The 19,613-nt window shown below is 38.3% G+C and overlaps 2 protein-coding genes across 2 annotated transcripts; one reads left to right on the top strand and one right to left on the bottom strand.

The window, feature by feature from the left end:
* Positions 1-328: 328 nt before the first annotated feature.
* LOC103715867 (malate synthase, glyoxysomal) lies at positions 329-11,011 on the top strand. Its single transcript, XM_039133761.1, has 5 exons — positions 329-737; positions 2,145-2,470; positions 2,553-2,883; positions 2,984-3,622; positions 8,070-11,011. Exons 1-5 carry the CDS (start codon positions 384-386, stop codon positions 8,097-8,099), a joined length of 1,680 nt encoding a protein of 559 aa, XP_038989689.1. The 5' UTR covers positions 329-383; the 3' UTR covers positions 8,100-11,011.
* Positions 4,608-17,294, bottom strand: LOC103715868 (uncharacterized membrane protein YuiD-like). Its single transcript, XM_008803644.4, has 5 exons — positions 16,629-17,294; positions 15,290-15,446; positions 11,020-11,070; positions 5,985-6,077; positions 4,608-4,989 (listed from the first exon to the last, which is right to left on the bottom strand). Exons 1-5 carry the CDS (start codon positions 16,766-16,768, stop codon positions 4,918-4,920), a joined length of 513 nt encoding a protein of 170 aa, XP_008801866.1. The 5' UTR covers positions 16,769-17,294; the 3' UTR covers positions 4,608-4,917.
* Positions 17,295-19,613: the final 2,319 nt, after the last annotated feature.

Consider the following 19,613-nt stretch of genomic DNA (forward strand, 5'->3'; position numbering starts at 1 on the left):
AATTACTACTGCATCGATTTCGCCACCCAACCATAAGCACTGGTGCACCCCAGCCCATGACACAAACTCTCCTCCCTAGGTGAATGGATGAGCAGTGAAGAAAGTTGGCACAAAGTCCAAACTCTAACGTCCTTCCCATGTCGCAAGGAGAAAGTCCTTATCCCCTGCCATCTGACGCACAAAACTCCACCAAACTATTAGCTACAACGTAGCCAAAACTTCCTCCCACCTTCATGATATCACCAACTCTCCATGCATATCCACTTTGTTTCTTTCTCTATATATGTTGTCACACTAGCTGACTACTGCCACTAGAACAAAAAGAAGAGAGTCCCTTTATTCTAACCTCCTCTCTAGAGAGTTAGGCAACTGCTGCTGTGTTGATGGCTAGGAGCATGGGTTCCTATGATGTTCCAGAGGGAGTAGACATTAGAGGGAGATATGATGAGGAGTTTGATAAAATTCTCACAAGGGATGCACTGCAATTTGTTGCTGATTTGCAGAGGGAGTTCCGGGGCCAGATCAGGTACTCATTGGAGTGTCGCCGGGAGGCGAAGAAGAGGTACAATTCTGGGGAACTGCCGGGGTTTGATCCTGCCACAAAGTTCATTAGGGAAGGAGACTGGTTGTGTGCTCCGGTGCCACCGGCGGTCGAGGACCGGACCGTGGAGATCACCGGGCCTGTGGACAGGAAGATGATCATCAACGCGCTCAACTGTGGAGCCAAAGTCTTTATGGTATGGTTGATAGAGATCGTAGTTACTGTAAGGTCTTTCTTTATTATTATTTTGGGGGGGGGGGGGGGGGGGGGGTAAGATACTAAGATCCATGAAGTATTGAACAAACACTTCAATAGTACTAGTTGTGATTCATGTACAAATATGTTTGGCTGTATAAAAGTTTGGGTGCAGGGAAATTTAACTTTTTTTTTTGATAGGACAAAAATTAAAATCTAAATGTTAAAAATAAAAATTTAAGCCCTATTTGGTATTGTTTTTATTTTTTATTTTTATTTTCAGAAATTAAAGAATAAAATTGAACTAGACTAACCAAATATATGTCATAGAACATTTTTATTTTTTTGAGAAAACTCTCTTATGTTTTAACTTATTGCAAACTCTTAAAAACTTTTTGCAGCAAAAAATTATTGTTTTTTTTAAGAAAGGTAAAAAGTAAAACATCGGCGGCAACAAGAAAAGCACTAAAATAATAATAGTATGAAACATGCTCCCATTGGGTGAGAAAGATCTCAAAATTATTGGATAAGAAGATTGGTGATGATAGATTTATGTAGGACTAGGAAGATCATATTGTGATTAAGAATATGTTAAAAGTGATCTGTGCTGGGAAAAAAGAAAAGAATATGTTACGAGCGGGGAAACCTTTTGGCAACGGATTTAATTACAAAAACTATCAGAATTTAAATATTAAAAAATATTTTCACTTTGATATAATGTTAGAATTCGTTAATATTTTCTTTGTCATAAACAAGTAGCTATGATGTAATCTAAAAAATATATCATCATAATATTTCAAAAAATTTAGCAAGTCATTGTGGAATTACGATAGAAATATATATACATATAATTTTAGAAAGTACACCATATAATTTTTATTTGTGAATGTCCGAGATAAAGAAACTCATAAAGTCAAATCTTTAAAACCTCTCTAGATTTCCTTTTCTTGGCATAAAACATGCGGCGGTCGTCAATGCACCATAACTCTACCTACCTCCTTGACAATAGTTTGATCGAATGCCGTGATAATCATCATATGATTTTATTAATTGTTCATTCAAATGTATCATAACACTTAAGTGGACCGTCCATATCCAAAATGAAACCATGCTGGAGCTCAGAAGGATAACGAGCCGGGCCCACGGGTGAGGAGAGTACAAGTAAAACCGGCTAGTGTGCTCAACACACGGTCATTTCTGCCCGCATCGAATATTCTTCTGGTGGAGTGAGGGCCCAGTGGAGGTTGCTACACGGGGGTGGGCTTGTCCCTTCCTCCCCCCCCCCTTTCCCTTCTTTTTTAGCAAAAAAAAAAAAGAAATGAAGGAGATGATTGACCTACAACCACCCACACTAAGCTATTAAACCCAAGCACACTTTATTCTAAATTGGGCTGGTGTTCTTTTGAAGGCTGACTTTGAGGATGCACTCTCACCAAGCTGGGAAAACCTGATGAGAGGCCAGTTTAACCTTAGAGATGCTGTAAATGGGACCATAAGCTTCCATGACCAAGTCCGGAACAGGGTCTACAAGCTCGGCGGCCAGATCGCCAAGCTCTTTGTCCGGCCGAGGGGCTGGCACTTGCCGGAGGCCCATATCCTCATCGACGGTGAACCGGCGACCGGCTGCCTCGTGGACTTTGGGCTCTACTTCTTCCACAACCATGCCTCCTTCCGGGCCACCCAAGGTGCCGGCTTTGGACCTTTCTTCTATCTCCCCAAGATGGAGCACTCAAGGTAAGCCAAAGCTCACCATCAGTTAAACCTGCCAACAATGTTACAGAACAGCTGGTAACAAAGAGATGCATGGTGACGACAGGGAGGCCAAGATATGGAATTGTGTCTTCGAGAGGGCCGAGAAGTTCGCCGGAATAGGACAGGGGAGCATCAGGGCTACGGTCCTGATCGAGACTCTCCCGGCGGTGTTTCAAATGAATGAGATCCTCTATGAGCTGAGGGGCCACTCCATTGGTCTGAATTGTGGAAGATGGGACTACATCTTCAGCTATGTCAAGACCTTCCAAGCCCACCCAGACCGCCTCCTCCCTGACCGGGTGCAGGTGGGGATGACTCAGCACTTCATGCGGAGCTACTCCGACCTCCTCATCCGCACCTGCCACCGCCGCGGTGTCCACGCCATGGGCGGCATGGTATGCAACGATCGACGACCCTCGATTTCTAAGTTCACTGCACTTCAGCATTGCACCAACTTAGCACGGACATGTCTCAAAATCCTTCTCTTCTTGACAGGCGGCGCAGATTCCGATCAGAGATAATCCGGCAGCCAATGAAGCAGCCCTGGAGCTGGTGAGGAATGACAAGCTGCGAGAAGTCCGAGCAGGACATGATGGCACATGGGCTGCTCACCCAGGCCTCATTCCGGCCATCTTGGAAGTGTTCGCCAGCAACATGGGCAACAAGCCCAACCAGATTCAGACAGCAAAGAGAGAGGATGCAGACGATATCACTGAAGAGGACCTCCTGCGGAGGCCCGGAGGTGTGAGGACGATGGAGGGCCTCCGGCTGAACACCAGGGTTGGAATCCAGTACATCGCAGCCTGGCTTACCGGGACCGGATCGGTGCCGCTCTACAATCTCATGGAGGATGCAGCGACCGCGGAGATCAGCAGGGTTCAGAACTGGCAGTGGCTGAAGTATGGGGTGGTTTTGGATGGAGAAGGAGTGAAGGTGAGGGTGACATTGGATCTGTTTGCAAGAGTCGTGGAAGAAGAGATGGCGAAGATTGAGAGGGAGGTCGGAGCAGAGAAGTTCGGCCGTGGCATGTACAAAGAGGCCTGCGAGATCTTCACCAAGCAATGCACTGCTCCAGAACTGGATGATTTCCTGACCTTGGATGCTTACAACAAGATTGTAGTCCACCACCCCAAGGTATCCTCTAGTCTCTGAGTACAAGCTATCCATGAGTTAATCCTCATGGATTTTGTTGTCATGATCCAGTAGCTGTTGTGCTGTCGTTTATCTGTGTTGTGTTACTGCTACTATGTAATAAGCTCTTTTCATCACTGCATGCCTGTTGGTTTTGTGCTAATAATTTTCAGATGGTCAACCATGGCTATTAAGACTCTGTACTTAATAAATTGACTGCTTCTTGAGCTGTCTAAATGTCATGCTACCTTTGCTCCTATTTGTTTATAACACTAAGGGCCTGTGTGGATATTTCTTCGGGCAAATCCTGCAGAAATTGGACCTATTGGCCCACCTAGCCAACCTCTTCTAAAAGCCTGTTAGACTCGGGCTGGAAGGAGTATTGGGCTGGCATGGCCCATGCTCGAAGAGCTTCCTACTCCAGCAAAATTTCAGCACAAATCTTGCTTGGATTACCCAAGCAGGCCCCAAGACTTCATCAAAAAATTTCCAGCATAATTCACATATCTAACAAGAATATTTATCAACAATTACTAGTAAGAGAGGGTGTCGTGGTCCTGTAGAAAGTTTGTTAAGATGCCCCTGTATGAATATATGTACTGAAATATAGAAGGAAAAAATGATTCCTATCTTCCAGCAACATAGCTGATACAATCGTAGGCAGTAAGGTTGCTCTGGTCTTGACCTCTCAACTGATGATGCATTGAGCTGTTACTATTGTGGGGCCAGAAGGATTCTGGTATATAAAAAGTATAAAGCATATCAAAAGGAACCATACTGGAAACAAAGATTGGTTAATTACTTGGAAGAATGAATGTCTGAGTTCCATACAATACCAATAGGTCAAAAAAATAAGGTTCCTGTCACAGAATGAAGAGTATTGGAAGAGTAGCACTTTCTCAACAAACAGAAATTCCAAATGAGAAGTTTAACTGCCAACAGGATGTCCCATGTCAATCCCCTCATTTTAATATGGTCACATAATTCATACCCAAGAAACTAATTTGCATGAATATTATCTGAAACTTCAAGCAAACCCATAGTTTGACATAGTCCAGTCACAGAAAGAATGGATTATTAAATGGTTACACTACGTCAACGTGAAGCAGCACCAAATGAAAACAAGTCTAATCACAAACCAAATATCTGATGTCATTCACACTACTATAATATGGTTACAATATTTGCATCCCAGAAACTATTTTGGATCTCAAGTCTGGATTAAACTTTCTTATGCTACAATGATCAGCAATGCGAGTTTGAAGCCGTGTTGCATTTGTCATCATGAACATCCAAGTTTAACTGGTAACTTTGTTGATCAAGCACCCAACGATGGCAATAACAAACCCCAAGATGGCACCAGCAACAACCTAACAATTATTTCAGAACATGTAGATGTTGAGATCATCCTATGGAACTTCATAGAATAGCAAAATTGGACAAATGTTAAGCTAGTGTTTAACTATCCTCAACATAGTTTTTAAGATTTTTTTTGGGATAAAAAGTACTGTTTAGATATTTAAACTATGGTATGTCGTACCATACCATACCGAATGGTACCGAACGTACCATACCATACCAGTTCGGTATCAGTACCGGTGGCGTACTGACCCTCGGTATGCCAAAAAAATTTCATACCGTACCGCACCGATACTATGCTAGTGTAGTATCGGTACAGGATCCGGTATTGGTATGGCGAACCTTTGTTTAAACTATTGTTTTAATCATCACGTCCTGTCCTAACAATTTGCAATCAGCCTTTAGGATGCTTCACACCAAAGGAGGGAAAAAAATTAAACTGCCAATTAATGATTCAGATTTAGATCAATATCAAAGATATAAGCTAGACATACTCTAGACTCAAGTCCACCAAAATATGACCCGATACAAGTACAGAGTGGCTCATCCATTATCTCATGAATTAGTAATAATACTCTGAAATCCATTAGTTCCAAGAAGAAATTAACCATTTCCATTTGTCAAATGATTGTTATAGGAAATTTTGGTTTGTGGTGGTGGCTGGAGAGTTCACCATGCAGACATCAGCCTCACCATCAAATTTCTTAGGAAGTCAAAAATTGAAAAAACAACCAAACTAGGAACAAGACATCTTACTTTAACCTATCCAAGCAAGCAGAGAGCAAATTAGAGAACTCTTTACCAATCACATGTATTATGTACATTACTTCTAAATAAATCAACCAATACATGAACCAATCTCAGAGACATCTAAAATGGTAAGGGCTCATGCTTCCTGGCAAAATTTGCATTTTTTCCTTGCATGCATTGGAATGTGCCATGTGCAATGTGCACGTCGCATCAGAAGATCAGTTTCCACATGAAACTTAAAGGTGTGTGAACAAACCTGAGCTGGGGTATGGCCAAGAAGCTCACGCAGCGGCCTTGTGTCAGAAAGAGGATGTTCTGCTGGAAGTTCAATTACAATTTGATTCAACACCTGAAAACGAGCCCAGAACGAGAATAATGGATATGAATTTAACAACTTAATTTTAGTAAAATATAATTTGTAGAACTCCAATTTTTTCCAGTACTATGACAATAATCATGACCATTATCTGCCTCATGCAACCTATCATTTAAGCAGAATATGTGAAAGCCATAGAAACTTCCATCTAGCCTAATACGAGTCGTCTAATATAGAGTTTAGTCAGCTCTGGTCTCAAGAACCTTGAGATGGCTAACGTTAAGATAAATCAATCTACTTATTTGCTCTGATCAAAAATTGAAAAGCTAACGTTGTTAGGAGTTCAAGGTCCGATACTAAGTTCTAACAAGTGATAGATTGTGGTGATTACCTAGAATTTAGCTTTTCCTGTTAAAAGATTCAAAGAGAACTCTCCAAGCTGATTTGTCAGGGCTGAAACCAGTCAAAGTTCTTCTAATCATTTTTATGAAAACTTATGCCCAGTTTTAAAAAGCAGAAGATTGGATTGTCTTAGAAGGCTTAGTTAAGTTTTATATGTTTCCCAAATATGCCAAATTTTCATAAAAAGATTCAGCACATCTATGGATTCATATAGCCAAACCGTGCTAGTTGAGACAAAACTTGATTGTTTGGTTGTCATTATTCTTATTCACTCAAACTAGGGAAACTAGCTGAGTTGACTTATAGTCTTCCATCTGCAGACCCGGGCCAAATATACAAAACAGAAAACCAGAAAACCTCTGTGTTTTTTGAAGACACGGTTGAGAATTTGAAGTTTCCTTTAGTTTTCCAAGTGCATGGTAATTAAGTACATGGAAAATACATAGACATGAACTTTACAAGTAGCAACTACCTAGAGCTGTCATGCAGCAGGTTCAGGCCTGAGTTGAATTTCTTTTGGCCAATAATCCAATTAACTAATAGTTGGACAAGGTGACAATCAGTATAACTAGAATGCGCTTGAAGTTTCCTCTCTAGGCATCATATACACCAGATCATGATAATCGTTTTCCTTTAATGATTCAGAAATTTCTCAGTTAATTCCTTTAATTGAAGAAGCTCTTCGAGTTTATTTCTCAGTTGAAGTGTTCTTTAAGTTCAACGCCTACAAATATTATAGTAATTGTCCTTGAAACATCAAATTTGCCTCTTGATAAGTCCACCATGCTTACATGCTTTTCATAATTCGTAGTGATGGAATAAAATATAGCAGCTTCACCAACAAAATGATTAATATTTTAAATTAAGTCCTCAATTATCCAAAAGAGACTGCTGTACCCTACAAATATCTAATTTTCACAAATATATATATATATATATATAGGTCATTGATTCATGGTCCACTGATTAAAAAAATTCCTTCAAACTCCTTGTTCATAATTGGTTCTAAAACCCCTGCTTCTGTTTGAGTTAGAAACACCTTACAGACCTCAATTTTTGGAACTGTTTTTGTTATATCAAAACTGAATGTTGTCCATCTTCTTGTTGGTAATTCATCATAGTTTTCATGATTTTCAAATCACTTCTTAATAACATTCTGCTGAACTGGTTTCCAAATCTTTGTTTTTGTGTTTTAAATAATTACTTGACATCTACATTTATTAGAGTCAAGCCATGTTGTTTCCGTTGGAACTTGTGCTACATCATTCAAACATGTTACTTTATCACCTGATATGTTGTAGATTACTATGCTTTCTTACAAGTGTAAGAAAATCTCATGTTTATGGATTGAACCATCTTGTTAGTGACTGAACCATTAACCAGTGGGTATAACAGTTGGTTCTTGAGTAGACGGTATTGATTTGATTGTACAAAGTGATTTCAACTGTATTACTGTTGTTCCTAAAACAGACTATGTTTGTTAAAATACCTGTTTGGTAAATGTCATTTGTAATTTTTAAGTTCAAATAGGCTTTAATTCTTATTATTGTTCTATTACACTTGATCCTATTTTCTTGTTCACTATGTTTGGCTCACCCACTTATTATATAATTTATATTTCAGAGTGAAAGGCCTATTGGCTTAAGCTATTAGCAGATCTGAGCTACTCTTGGCGTATATATTGAGGCTGCTTCATCAAAAAAAGGGACTTAAAGCCAATTTGTTTATCTTAAAGTAAGGTTTGTAGCTGTAGAAGTTGTTACATTACTAGTGCAGAGACAGAGTACTGCCCATATCGAAAGATGTAAAACGTGTGCTTACAAATTACAATGAACTATTTTTATGTACTATAAGATAATGGATTGAAGTGAACCTTGTTTTAAATTTGGATAAAATTTAGCTTGCTATGTTTGGTCAATTGCGCATATATTTAATTATTAAATGTTTTGGAAATAAATTTGCAATTAGTTGCTTCCACAACCAAACAGGTATATGCGCAATTGCTACAAATTTCTGGCCATTGATTGATTGTAATTGTGACTACTTTGAACCTGGTAGAGCCGGGTTATGGACTCTGACTCTTAGAACCCAACAGGTAAGAGAAAACTTGTGCTAAATTACAACATAATGCTCTATATAAAGAACTTTATAGGTAGATTGACCCCAGTAAATAAAAATATGAGGTTAACTAGCCTCTTGCTACCATCACTCCAACCTAATTCCTGGCACCTAGGGAGCAGCCATAAAATCCAACAACCCAGAAGCAATTCCAAAGCTTCCTCTAAGATTTCCTTCACCTTGAAATTTCTTGTAAAATATTCTACATTGTGTTCTCTCCAAATTATCCAGCTCAAAAGTTTAACAGTATGAATTTAATTCATATCACTTTATGGAAATGCCCCACTTATTGACATTGCCAAAGGAATTAGGCAGTTCAATCATACAAGATCTATAATCCATTCAAAAGACTCAATCACAAGGAATGTGAAAAAGGAGTGTTCCACTGCGTCACTAAGAAGCAACCCGGACATATAAGAAATTACTTGTTTCTTCTTTGCCTCAAACATCCAGATTCTATTCTTACTTTTGAAAGCTGAAACACGACTTTCTGCACTTTATGCAGCAACTCCTGAACCATATGATGTGTAAACTCTAAGAAGCAGCCACTGTATCTTTGAATAGTCCTCATCCCAAGGATCTCTTCCAAAAAGAGATGTCCAATCAGTACAAGCTCCCTCAACCCTTCCTAAAGCCAAATAATTGACAGCTTTTGCACACTAGGGAGCAATAACCAAACTATACCAGGGAAAGGATCAGCAAGAGGGATTTAGCTGCAGCATCTATTGAACCCAAAGAACAGGACATCAGAACACCTCAGTCAACCTCAAATCCAGCCTCCATCTCCAGGCTATTCTTACATTTGTGTTGCCTGTCAAACCTGATACTATTAAGATCAGATACCAAATTCAGTTCCCACCTGCAATGATTTCTGAACTACTTATTTTAGACAAAGATGAATCACAAATTCACAAAGTCTATGTTTCCTTAAGGTTCCGCACCATTTACCTGATAGTTTGGAGTTAGTATCTAAAGCTGTCGATCCAAATTCAGCCTTTTTCAACTACAACACCTCTGATTTAAAATTAGTCATAGATCTACTATCAGTTTTGATTGCATAATACAAATTGGCAACCTTTTCATTCAAAAACATTTGTCACATCCACTGGAATTTCAAAAACGGAGAGGAAATAGAGTGTCGATAGATAAGACAGGCTTAGTAGAATGCCAATGGCAAAAACTCATGCTTTAACACTCTCTTAATAGTCCAATGCTCGATATAAACTAACAACAACCCTGAGATGCATCAGCCACAGGCAGCAAAATAAATCCTCTACCATCCCCCATACTGATTCCAGTGTACACGAAATTTTTTGAGAATGATTCACTGACCTAATAGCATTTCAGAACTGTCGTAACAAAAACTTTAATTTTCTTTTTTCTTAGCTCCTTCATTCTACCAATATATGGCATGTGATGTGTGCAAAAAAACAGAAGTTGGACCAACTCTAATTACTGTTCCACATTGTCTAGTGATAAGACAACCCACCTGAAGGAGTAGTTGACAACAAAACAGCAATTTAAAAGAGACAAAACTGCTATATTCCTTCACATTTAGAGCTTTTCAACCCTTTCTTCCATAAACACATTATAGATCCAAAGATGTACAACTAACTTGGTGTAGAAATAAAATTCTAGCTACCAGCCTAGCAATGCAGTCCCCCTATACAATTGAGAGGTCAAATGCCTTGACAACTTGGCATCCTAGACTATGACCATCCTCATATATGAAACACAAGCAAAACTACAGATAATATCATCAACCAAGTGCCAATATATTTCCTGCTGAAGTTGGAAATGCATGATGTACATTCCACCCATCTGGAAAATCCTAGTTGGCCCTACAAATGATTGTTAATATTTTCCTAAGCTTCTATCTTCACATCTCAAGGTTCGCCGAACCAATATCAAGATCCGTACCGGTCGGGTTCGCCGAACCGGTATCGAGACCCGTACTGGTCGGCAACCAGTACACTTTGGTAGCGGTTCAGACCAAACCGAACCGAACCGAACCGTCCAGTTCCATCAAATTCTGGCCGGTTCCGGCTAGATCCAATCATAACCATTTTCCACTGCCGAACCAACCTGGTCGGAAACCGGGTCAGCTCGGTTCGGACCGAGCCGACCAGTACGGCTCGGTTCGGGGTGAACCGACCAGTACGGCTCGGTTCGGGGTGAACCGACCAGTACGGCTCGGTTCGGGGTGAACCGACCAGTACGGCTCGGTTCGGGGTGAACCGACCAGTACGGCTCGGTTCAGTATTCCTTGTCACATCTACACATTCACCATTCTTGGTATTATCACAAATTCAATAACTCTGCTCTAGAGGAAGTAAAGTTTCGACCTCTTATTACCTTCCAAAGACATAATTTTAACTATGACGAACTGACAATAATTTTAAATAATCATATGGGGAAAGTTTTAAAAATTAAAAGCCACAAGATAAAACAATACCTCTGCCTGCCTTCCGGCATGTAATCGAACACCAAAAGCATCATACATTACCTGCGAATCAGTGTTGCACATGAAAAGTCTTCAATGAGGAATGCAACATAGCCAGGAAAAAGTAACTAACAAGAAATTAACCCCAAAATCCCATAGCTTAAAAGCGAAATCATATTAATGCTCTTGCTACATATACACAAAGTACATTTAATTATCTTATCCATCAAAAGAAAACTTAAAGATATAGATCTAGGGCAAGTTGCCATTGTTATTGATGAGAAGTCAAATTGCCTTTATGAAGATACTTAAAAGACTCCTCTGTGTAGCACCATGAAGAAAAATGCACTATCACCTAAAAGGATTCAAAGTTCAGTTGGTTTAAAAGAATATTATGCATATTTAGGATTACAGACTCAGCAACAAACATAAATTAACCATAAAAATGAACATATATTCTCATTTCTAAAAGTGGTCGAAAATTTATAAAATCAATGAAAGCATTGTCGTCAAATGTTCATATTCTTTACATTGGTTGAATGATTCCTTGAGTTAATTCCAATTGATAGAACTAATCAGAAACTCGTCACAACTCATGGATCAAGAATTTTAAAAAAAATTAACAAATTATTCATAAGATGTTTCTACAATATTTAATGTAAAGTGTTATGGTTCATACTACCACTGTGGTTGTATGTGTCGAGAAAATTACATTGCTTTTCCCCCTTTCTTTAAAGACATAGAATCCTCAGATTCTCCTCAAGTTCTAAGGAAAGAAGAGCAGGATCCCAATTAAGGAATCTTCTTGGATCTCCTTTGCGATGGGTCACTGTGTGAGGAAGATAGAAAGATGATGCATTCTTTATCTCTCTTTTGTGTTACTCAATCTCCTGCCTCAACAAAGAAGATGAGAAGAAAAAGAAAAAGGAATATATGACAACAAAGAAAACAAGGATGAGGTAGAAGTGAGAAAAAGCAACATATACCGGAATCATCTCCAGGGTATTTCTTGTGGCATCTTTTTGGATATGTTGCTTGGGTTGCTTGGTAGGAGGCATCTCTTCTAATTTCTCCTTTATGACCGTATTTTGAGTATTCTTTTTTTTTTTAATGCTAGAGATCTCATAATATAATACCAAGTGTAGTGTACATAAACAATGGATTTTCCGGAGACTCTTCGTGACAGATTTGCCACATGGTATGGCTAGGGGTGCAAATGACCCGAGCAACTCGCAAGCTGCTTGAGCTCGACTCGGGTCCAAGCTCGACTCAACTCGAACAGTTTTTTGAGTCAAGCTCAAGTAACAAAATACTTGGCTCAAAGGCTCACGAGCCTAGTTGAGTAAATATATTTTTAATAATATTATATTTAATTTATATTATATATATATATTTAATATTTTATTATGTTATGTTTTATTTTAACCATATTTTTTAATTATGACCAAGGCTTGAATGCAAGCTCGAATTTGAGCTCGAGTATGGCTCGGTTGAAAGTCCAGTCGAGTTGATCTCGAGTATTGTTTTTTTTTCTATCGAGTTAAGTTAGAGCTTGGATATTAAGGCTTGATCAATCTCGAGTTGAGTTTCAAACCAAGTATTTTGAATCAAGTCAAGATCAAGCCTCTGGCTACTCAACTCAGCTCGGTTCGATTGCACCCCTTGGTATGGCTAACAAGCAAGAGCTAGATTGGTGCTTAAGAAATGCTAGGCCTTTGAAGATGCATAAGTTTGTCAGTTGTCAATAAATGAGGATGGATATGGTTGTGTGGTTGCAATAATGTTCTAAATGAAGCAGAGCACGGGTTAACGAGCACCAAGCAAAGAATACTGACAAATGATCAAAGCTTAGGCATAAGGCGAGGCAACATTTTGCTTCATTTACATGTGAGAGCAGTAACTGTAAGATCTCGTAATCCCTATCTAGTGAGTGCCCATCCTTCACAAAACATGTTGACTGGTCAACGTCAAGTATTTGTGAAAAACATCATCCCATCTTTATATCTTCGTCAATAGATCTCTTCAATTAACTCACTAGTGGAGTGGGATAAGTAGATCCAGTTTCTAGTCCTTTGGTTGCTTTTCTCCTCCTTTCCTAGTTTTATGCATGTCTGTATGAAATTATAAGGTTCTAAAATCCCTGAAAATCCAAGTAGCATGAAAAACGTTAGGCAGTAAAGGCTAAGATAGAAAATAATTAGTTCGAGGTGAAATTAGCAACTATAGAATTCTTGCTATGGCAACAAGGACTAAACAAGCAATTATCGGTTCAGCAAGAGACAAAAGATAGATGGTTTTAAAGGTTGTGTATATATAGCAATAGAAGAAGTCAATGTCCCAGGGTAAAAGGATTAACTGCTTGGAAGTGTTAGATGGATTTCAATATGTTAACATCAATGAAAGGAAATTTCATGAAGCAGGTTCAAAGAATGAAGAATTCAGAGGGAACCACTGACATCTTCTGGCCCCCCACCATATATTTTCTTGCAGGAAGATCTCTCTCTACTAAATTCCTGTACTTCAATATTACACCTTAGCCAAACATGGCAGCAAACATCCTGAGCCATCATCAAAATGATATCAAACTCATGAAGAAATGAAAAGAGCCTATACATAAGATCATCCACATTAAACAAGGGTAAAGGAAACCAATCTCCCGAACTCAAAATAATGAAAGGGTACAGCTGATGAGATACCAAGCCAGGTGATATGTTGTTCTGGGAGTACCAACCGTCAACTTTATATATTGGACATTTGGCATCACCTCCTCAGACCACTTTCTGCAAGACAATTCTAGTTACAAGTTGGTCTGGATAGAGGTTATATATATTAACGTTTAAACCACAAATGGCTTCCTAGGTTCCTAATGTGAAAAGGTGTGGAGACTTTCATCCATCTCTTAGTCTTTTATTGTCAATATCTTCTAAATTGAGTCCGACTTCTGCAACGCTATGAAGAAGCCAATTAAGCTAAAGATTTTTGTCAACACTTATGCTTCTCCTATCCCTGTAATCAATAAAAAACCACCTTGAGCCCCATCATAACTTTTAGGTACCAGAAGCTCATACTAAATAACAAATTCAACAAGTTGAGAATCCAAAAAACGAAAACGGAAGCTCTTCCAACTGCTCATTTGGACTGATTCATCTTCAGTCTTAAAGATAAGACCAAAGTTGCTTCACCCATTGTTAAAATGCCCTTCAAACTATAGGATGTACTATTTATAGTTCGACATGTAACAAGCATTATTATACACCTTCAGTCAAAATATTTGAAAACTTCTCTTGGAATTCTACTAAACATAAGCGCTCTAAAAATATCCTAACTTATATTAGTGATACTTTTGTAACTCTATTCTCATTGAACTATGATCTTGACCATTGGCACATTCACAGAATGATTTCCTTGCCATGTTCTTTATAAAAATGAGTGATGAATAAAATATGCACATGTATTTGTGTCCTCCGTACACTAAGCCCATAATGCCAAAATTTGGTTTGCGAATCTTCTTTCATTTCAAACTTTTAAACAATTCTTGTTATTTCTCTACATAGGTCCCTCTACAATGAGAGTCTAAAAGTTCGATGAAATTCTACTTCTCCAATTCCTTATTTTCCTAGTATTTAATTGTGTGCAGTTGTTTGCTTCATTTCTTTGACTTCCAAGTATTAAGACTATCACTTTCGATAATTTTCCTATTCAAAGTAGTATCTTCTCCACCAATGGGTGGGGCTAGTTGACAAGTTCTCCTTGTACCAGCACAAAATAAAATTGATATGAGTGAAACAAAACTTAGCTATTGCACTCATAAGACAATGTAAACCTTCTCTATAGGCCCTAGAAGATAAGAGCAAAAGGAAGAAGTTTCTTATAGAATACCTACATGATGCCAACATCAACAGTATGTAGCATGATTCAAACTTCATACTTTAATGATCCTCATAAGATACATGATATTTCATGTTGATGCATAGGTTTTAGAATAAATGTCAGTGTAGATTTATACGTTCTTTGACACTGAAACAGCAAAAAACAGATATTCACTTATTCCGTATTAAAAAAAGATACAAAGGCTTTTACCATGAATTTAAATAGATTAACTTAGTAGGTGAAAATCATAAATTATCAATATGATGATTTGGAAAGGAGAGGCATCAGACTGTTCAACAGAAGGGACTTTGGATTTTGGAATGGCACTATAGAAATAAATAAATAAATATCCTAAACTATCCTTGTAAAAATCTGCAAAATCTCATGGTGAAGAGAAAACAAGGTGGCTTACCACAATTGCAAATATTGCTGCTACAGCAAATGTGGAACTACCAAAGCCATCTTTAATTCCAATAGCAACAGCAAGTGCTGTCACTGTAGCAGAATGAGATGATGGCATGCCACCAGATCCAATAAGTTGCTTTGCATCCCAACGTTTTTCCTTGTACCTGCAAAACTAAGAAAAATTAAAGCTCTTAGGTAAAAGGTTTCTTACAATACATGCCAAGAGATGATACTAGGAAGCTTCATCAGAGTTGTCTCTGGAATGTACATCGTAGCAGAACAACCAAATGTCACAAATTTTACTGGTCAAACAGAATTTTCCCTTATTATCCAAAGTAGGTAAGTCTAGTGAAACATACAATATATGTGGTATTTTGCACTGGCTTGTGAGGCTTGATAGACAATTTCTGTCTTCAGATAGAGGCCTATTGGGGTCATAGAAGAAAGCCCAAATAGAGAGAGTGCTGCCAATAGTGATAGCACATCAAGAAAAAACAATTTTTTGATAACAACCTATGCATTCTAGTAGCAAATATAATACTTAAGTGCTAAGAAATCTTAAAAATATTGTAGTATAATTATACGTTATCAATATAGTGCGAGAAAGATGTATTCAATGGTCTTTTGGCATGTGTCTAACTTGTACGTATAGTGCCACATAACATGATATTTGATTCAACTTGTTTGCCAATATGCTCTTCTAATTTTTTAAGGACAACCTTTTGATGAACGCTGATTTTCTATATTTCCATCTTGTTTTAAGAGTTTTGATGCATTCATAGGAGAGAGGCAAGATGCCAGTTAAACCAGCTACAACATGGTGATCATGTCCTTCAAAAGAATTCTAGTTACCTTCTTCTTTTTTCTTCTCTATTTTACTAATCAAATGTTTCTTTCCTTCACTGAGCCTCTTTTCCATTCTATCAATACAGAAAGCGTTCTTGGGAAGAAATAACTGCGCATTAGATTATCACCATGCTCGTAAAACATTCTCTCCACAAATGAATAGTGGAATATCAAATTCCCTATATCCAATTCTAGCTCCGAGCTACATTAGCTCAAAATTCCAAGATAAAGACAAAGATACAGCTAACAAAACCCTAAACCATCAATGTCGAGTCAAGAACCAAGATCCGAACTTTCTTAACCCTACACATCCACAAATCCCAGATCAAAAGCCGCAATAGTACGAAAATTCTACTTGAATTCCCATAAATCAACGCAAAGATCTCAACATTCGAAGAATCCAAGCAGGATCCCTAGCATCCCCAAGAAATCTTTACGCAAACGACATCAAAACTAATAAAGAAAGACAAACAGAGATGGAAGAGATCGAGGAGACTAACCAGGTGACAAAAAACTTGGTAGACTGGGCGATGGCAAAGGCCAGGAGAGCCGAGATGAGAGGATAGTTCTGAAGAAAGTTTGAATTTGCGGCGGAGGAGGAGGTAGAAGGCGGAGAAAGAGAAATCCTGCCGTCCTCCATCTCCTATCCTCTTCTCCCTTCTTCGTTCCTCTCAGCTAAACTTCCTCGAACTCTTCCGCCCCTCTATTGATCTCTCTTCCGTTCCTCCGAGAAAGATAAACGGGAACGAAGCCGAGAAGACGTAGAGAGGGATCGAGACCGCGAGAGAAGGAAAGGAGAGGGTTTTCCAAGGCGAAACGAAGCGAGAGGGGGGAGAGAGAGAGAGAGAGAGAGAGAGAGAGAGGAATTGGAGCCTTTTCTCTTCCCTTTTTCTAATTAAATGAAGGGAGTCGGCGTTCTTCTCCGCCCTTGCTCTCTAATTATATGAAGGGAGTCGGCGTTCGGGCAGAGACAACGGCCTGCCTTTCTTTGCTTTTGGGAGTTGAGGAAGGGGGAAGGATAGCATATGCTCTAAATCTTCGAAAAGTGGACTGCAGAATATACCGCCAATTGGAATGATTCTTAACAAGGTGATTAGTTCCTTCTCAAATTGTTGCTGATGCTTCCACTCTAACCATGAGAGTTGAGTTGGGACAAAGACTTGGTTTGTGGAACTGAACATATAAATTTGGAAGAAATTTTCCATGAGGGTGTTGGATTTGTCATGACTATAAAATCTAATATTGCTGAATTTTGAGACAAAGAAATTTATCAAGATTTCTATGATTCTATCTGTAATAAAAGTCCCACAGTTTAAAACTTATTTAGATCAAGAATATAAATCTAAAAAGTATGAATTCAATGATTTAAGGGCCCCGGAAGGAATCTTCGAAAAGAAACCCTGTTGGTTGGTCTGGTTGTCCCTCCGGCGGTGGCCGGGCGGGCCTCGATTCAATCTTGCCGATTCCACCTAGTAAAGGATATCTATAAATTGAACAATTCTTGTATTTTAACTCTCTAAAATAACCGTGGAAAACAATTCATTGCCGCCGACAGATAAAAGAAAACATCTCTGTGAACAACTTCATGAAGAAGCAAACTATATTAATGAAAAATTTTAAAAAATGTTTAGATTAAAAATAATATAACATATAGATTTTGAATAATTTATAGAGAAGGCGATTTAAAAATAATATAGAAAATAAATCTTAAAATAATTTTATGGAAAAGGCATGGTAGTATATAATCCGTGCTTAAACTTTTTTAAGACTTACCTTATATTTCAAATGGTTAGCGATCACATGCGTTTATGCGTTCGCTTTTAAAAGTATCTATTTAAACATGATATATTAATGAAAAATGTTTTTTTAAGCATACAACCAATCTAATTGGAAGAAGTTGATTGAAATAGAATGTTTTTTGGGTGAATCTAGTTCAACTTAATCTATTCATTTTGAGATTATACTAGTGAATTAGTTGGTTAAGTAGTTCATGCAATGGGCAAATTAAGTACCCATGTAAATACATATTTATTCATGGATTTCATAATTGGTCTGCTGACATGGAAGAAAATATCATGAAAAATCAGGTTATAGAGAAGGTGGACAAAGAATATCTTTCAAGCCCACTAGATCTGGAAACAAAGTCCTATTTGCTATGTATGGATTGTAGTTGGATATCACTTTGCCAGACCACCATGAGTGCTAAGTGGAAGCTTTCAACTAGACTGTGCCCACATAACCATTTCTATATAAGCCTTGTCATCCAAAAATAGGAACATGATAGTACGGCAGCAGAGCTTTAAGATAAAGTGCATCACAATAGAAGGAAGGACTCTTTAATTCAAGGCTCCATGGTCCCTAATTTTATTTGCAAGGAACATATAAAGAATGGTCATAGGCCTATAAAGAATGGTCATAGGTCTTATGGACCACTAAAATGATAGTCTTCGGATCTTCGTTGGCTGATGAAGCATGCCTTTTTCTCTATTGAGATTTCCCATATCTACATGGAGGCTAATAGTATTGTAGATTGGATAGCGACTGACGTGGCTAACAATACTGAGCCAGTACTATAAAATTCTTCTCCATGTCTTCCACAGCAGTTTTTGAATATTTTATTTTTTTTGACTTTTATGGATGCATTTATGCTCATTTCAAGTAATTAATTCATCTGTCTTTAAAAAAAAAAAAAATCCTACATATCAACCACGCGTCTCTTCCATGGAGGTGCAATTTGCGTGCAAGCATTCTTTTTAAAGTATATCTTACTCTGTCATCTTGCATAGTCTCCTTCTACACGTTTTCCGCAGCAATTTTTGAATATTCTAATTTTTTAATTTTTATGGATGTATTTATACTCATTTTAAATACTTAATTCATCCGTCTCACCAAAAAAAAAATACATATTTTTTTTTATAGCAAAATAGGAGAAAGGAGAGGAGAACCTTAACGGCGTAGCAGCCTCAATTGGGCCCCTCTTCCACTAGAAAATGTTCGATACAGGCCATAAATTTTTGCGTATCTTCCCTAACCCGTGGGTACCTCCCACTAGGATTAACCCCCACGTATGAGTACGTCATCCTAGTACTACCTCAATACCAGCGAACCAGTAGCGCTCCTACCGGCAGTCTAGGCATAGGACATCCGATTTTCAAATTTAATCGACGGCCATACGTTTCGAACCTAAACCACCTGGTGAAAGCAAATGTTCCGTTCCATCTGTGCTACCACCTTAGTGACAAAATCTTACATATCAGCCGCACGTCTCCTCCATATAGGTGCAAATTGCGTGCAAACATCCTTTTTATAGTATATCTTACTCCGTTATCTTGCAGAGTCTCCTATCTTTCGCAACACCAGATTAAATATAATAGCTCAGCTCTCCAGTAAACTATATAAATGAGACACGGAAGGCTCCTTGGTTTAGCCGCAGGGTATAAATGGAGGTGACATCTTGATAGCTAATAACAGAAGATAGAATAGTA

Source organism: Phoenix dactylifera, chromosome 14 (genome assembly GCF_009389715.1).
Source record: "Phoenix dactylifera cultivar Barhee BC4 chromosome 14, palm_55x_up_171113_PBpolish2nd_filt_p, whole genome shotgun sequence".
NCBI lineage: Eukaryota > Viridiplantae > Streptophyta > Magnoliopsida > Arecales > Arecaceae > Phoenix > Phoenix dactylifera.

Coding starts and splice junctions, on each gene's coding strand:
- LOC103715867 (XM_039133761.1), top strand. CDS start 384: ATGGCTAGGAGCATGGGTTCCTATGATGTTCCAGAGGGAGTAGACATT. Junction 2,471..2,552: donor CCCAAGATGGAGCACTCAAG/GTAAGCCAAAGC, acceptor TGGTGACGACAG/GGAGGCCAAGATATGGAATT. Junction 3,623..8,069: donor TTGTAGTCCACCACCCCAAG/GTATCCTCTAGT, acceptor TTTATATTTCAG/AGTGAAAGGCCTATTGGCTT.
- LOC103715868 (XM_008803644.4), bottom strand. CDS start 16,768: ATGGAGGACGGCAGGATTTCTCTTTCTCCGCCTTCTACCTCCTCCTCC. Junction 11,071..15,289: donor CAGCAATATTTGCAATTGTG/GTAAGCCACCTT, acceptor ACTGATTCGCAG/GTAATGTATGATGCTTTTGG. Junction 4,990..5,984: donor TTGGCCATACCCCAGCTCAG/GTTTGTTCACAC, acceptor AATAATTGTTAG/GTTGTTGCTGGTGCCATCTT.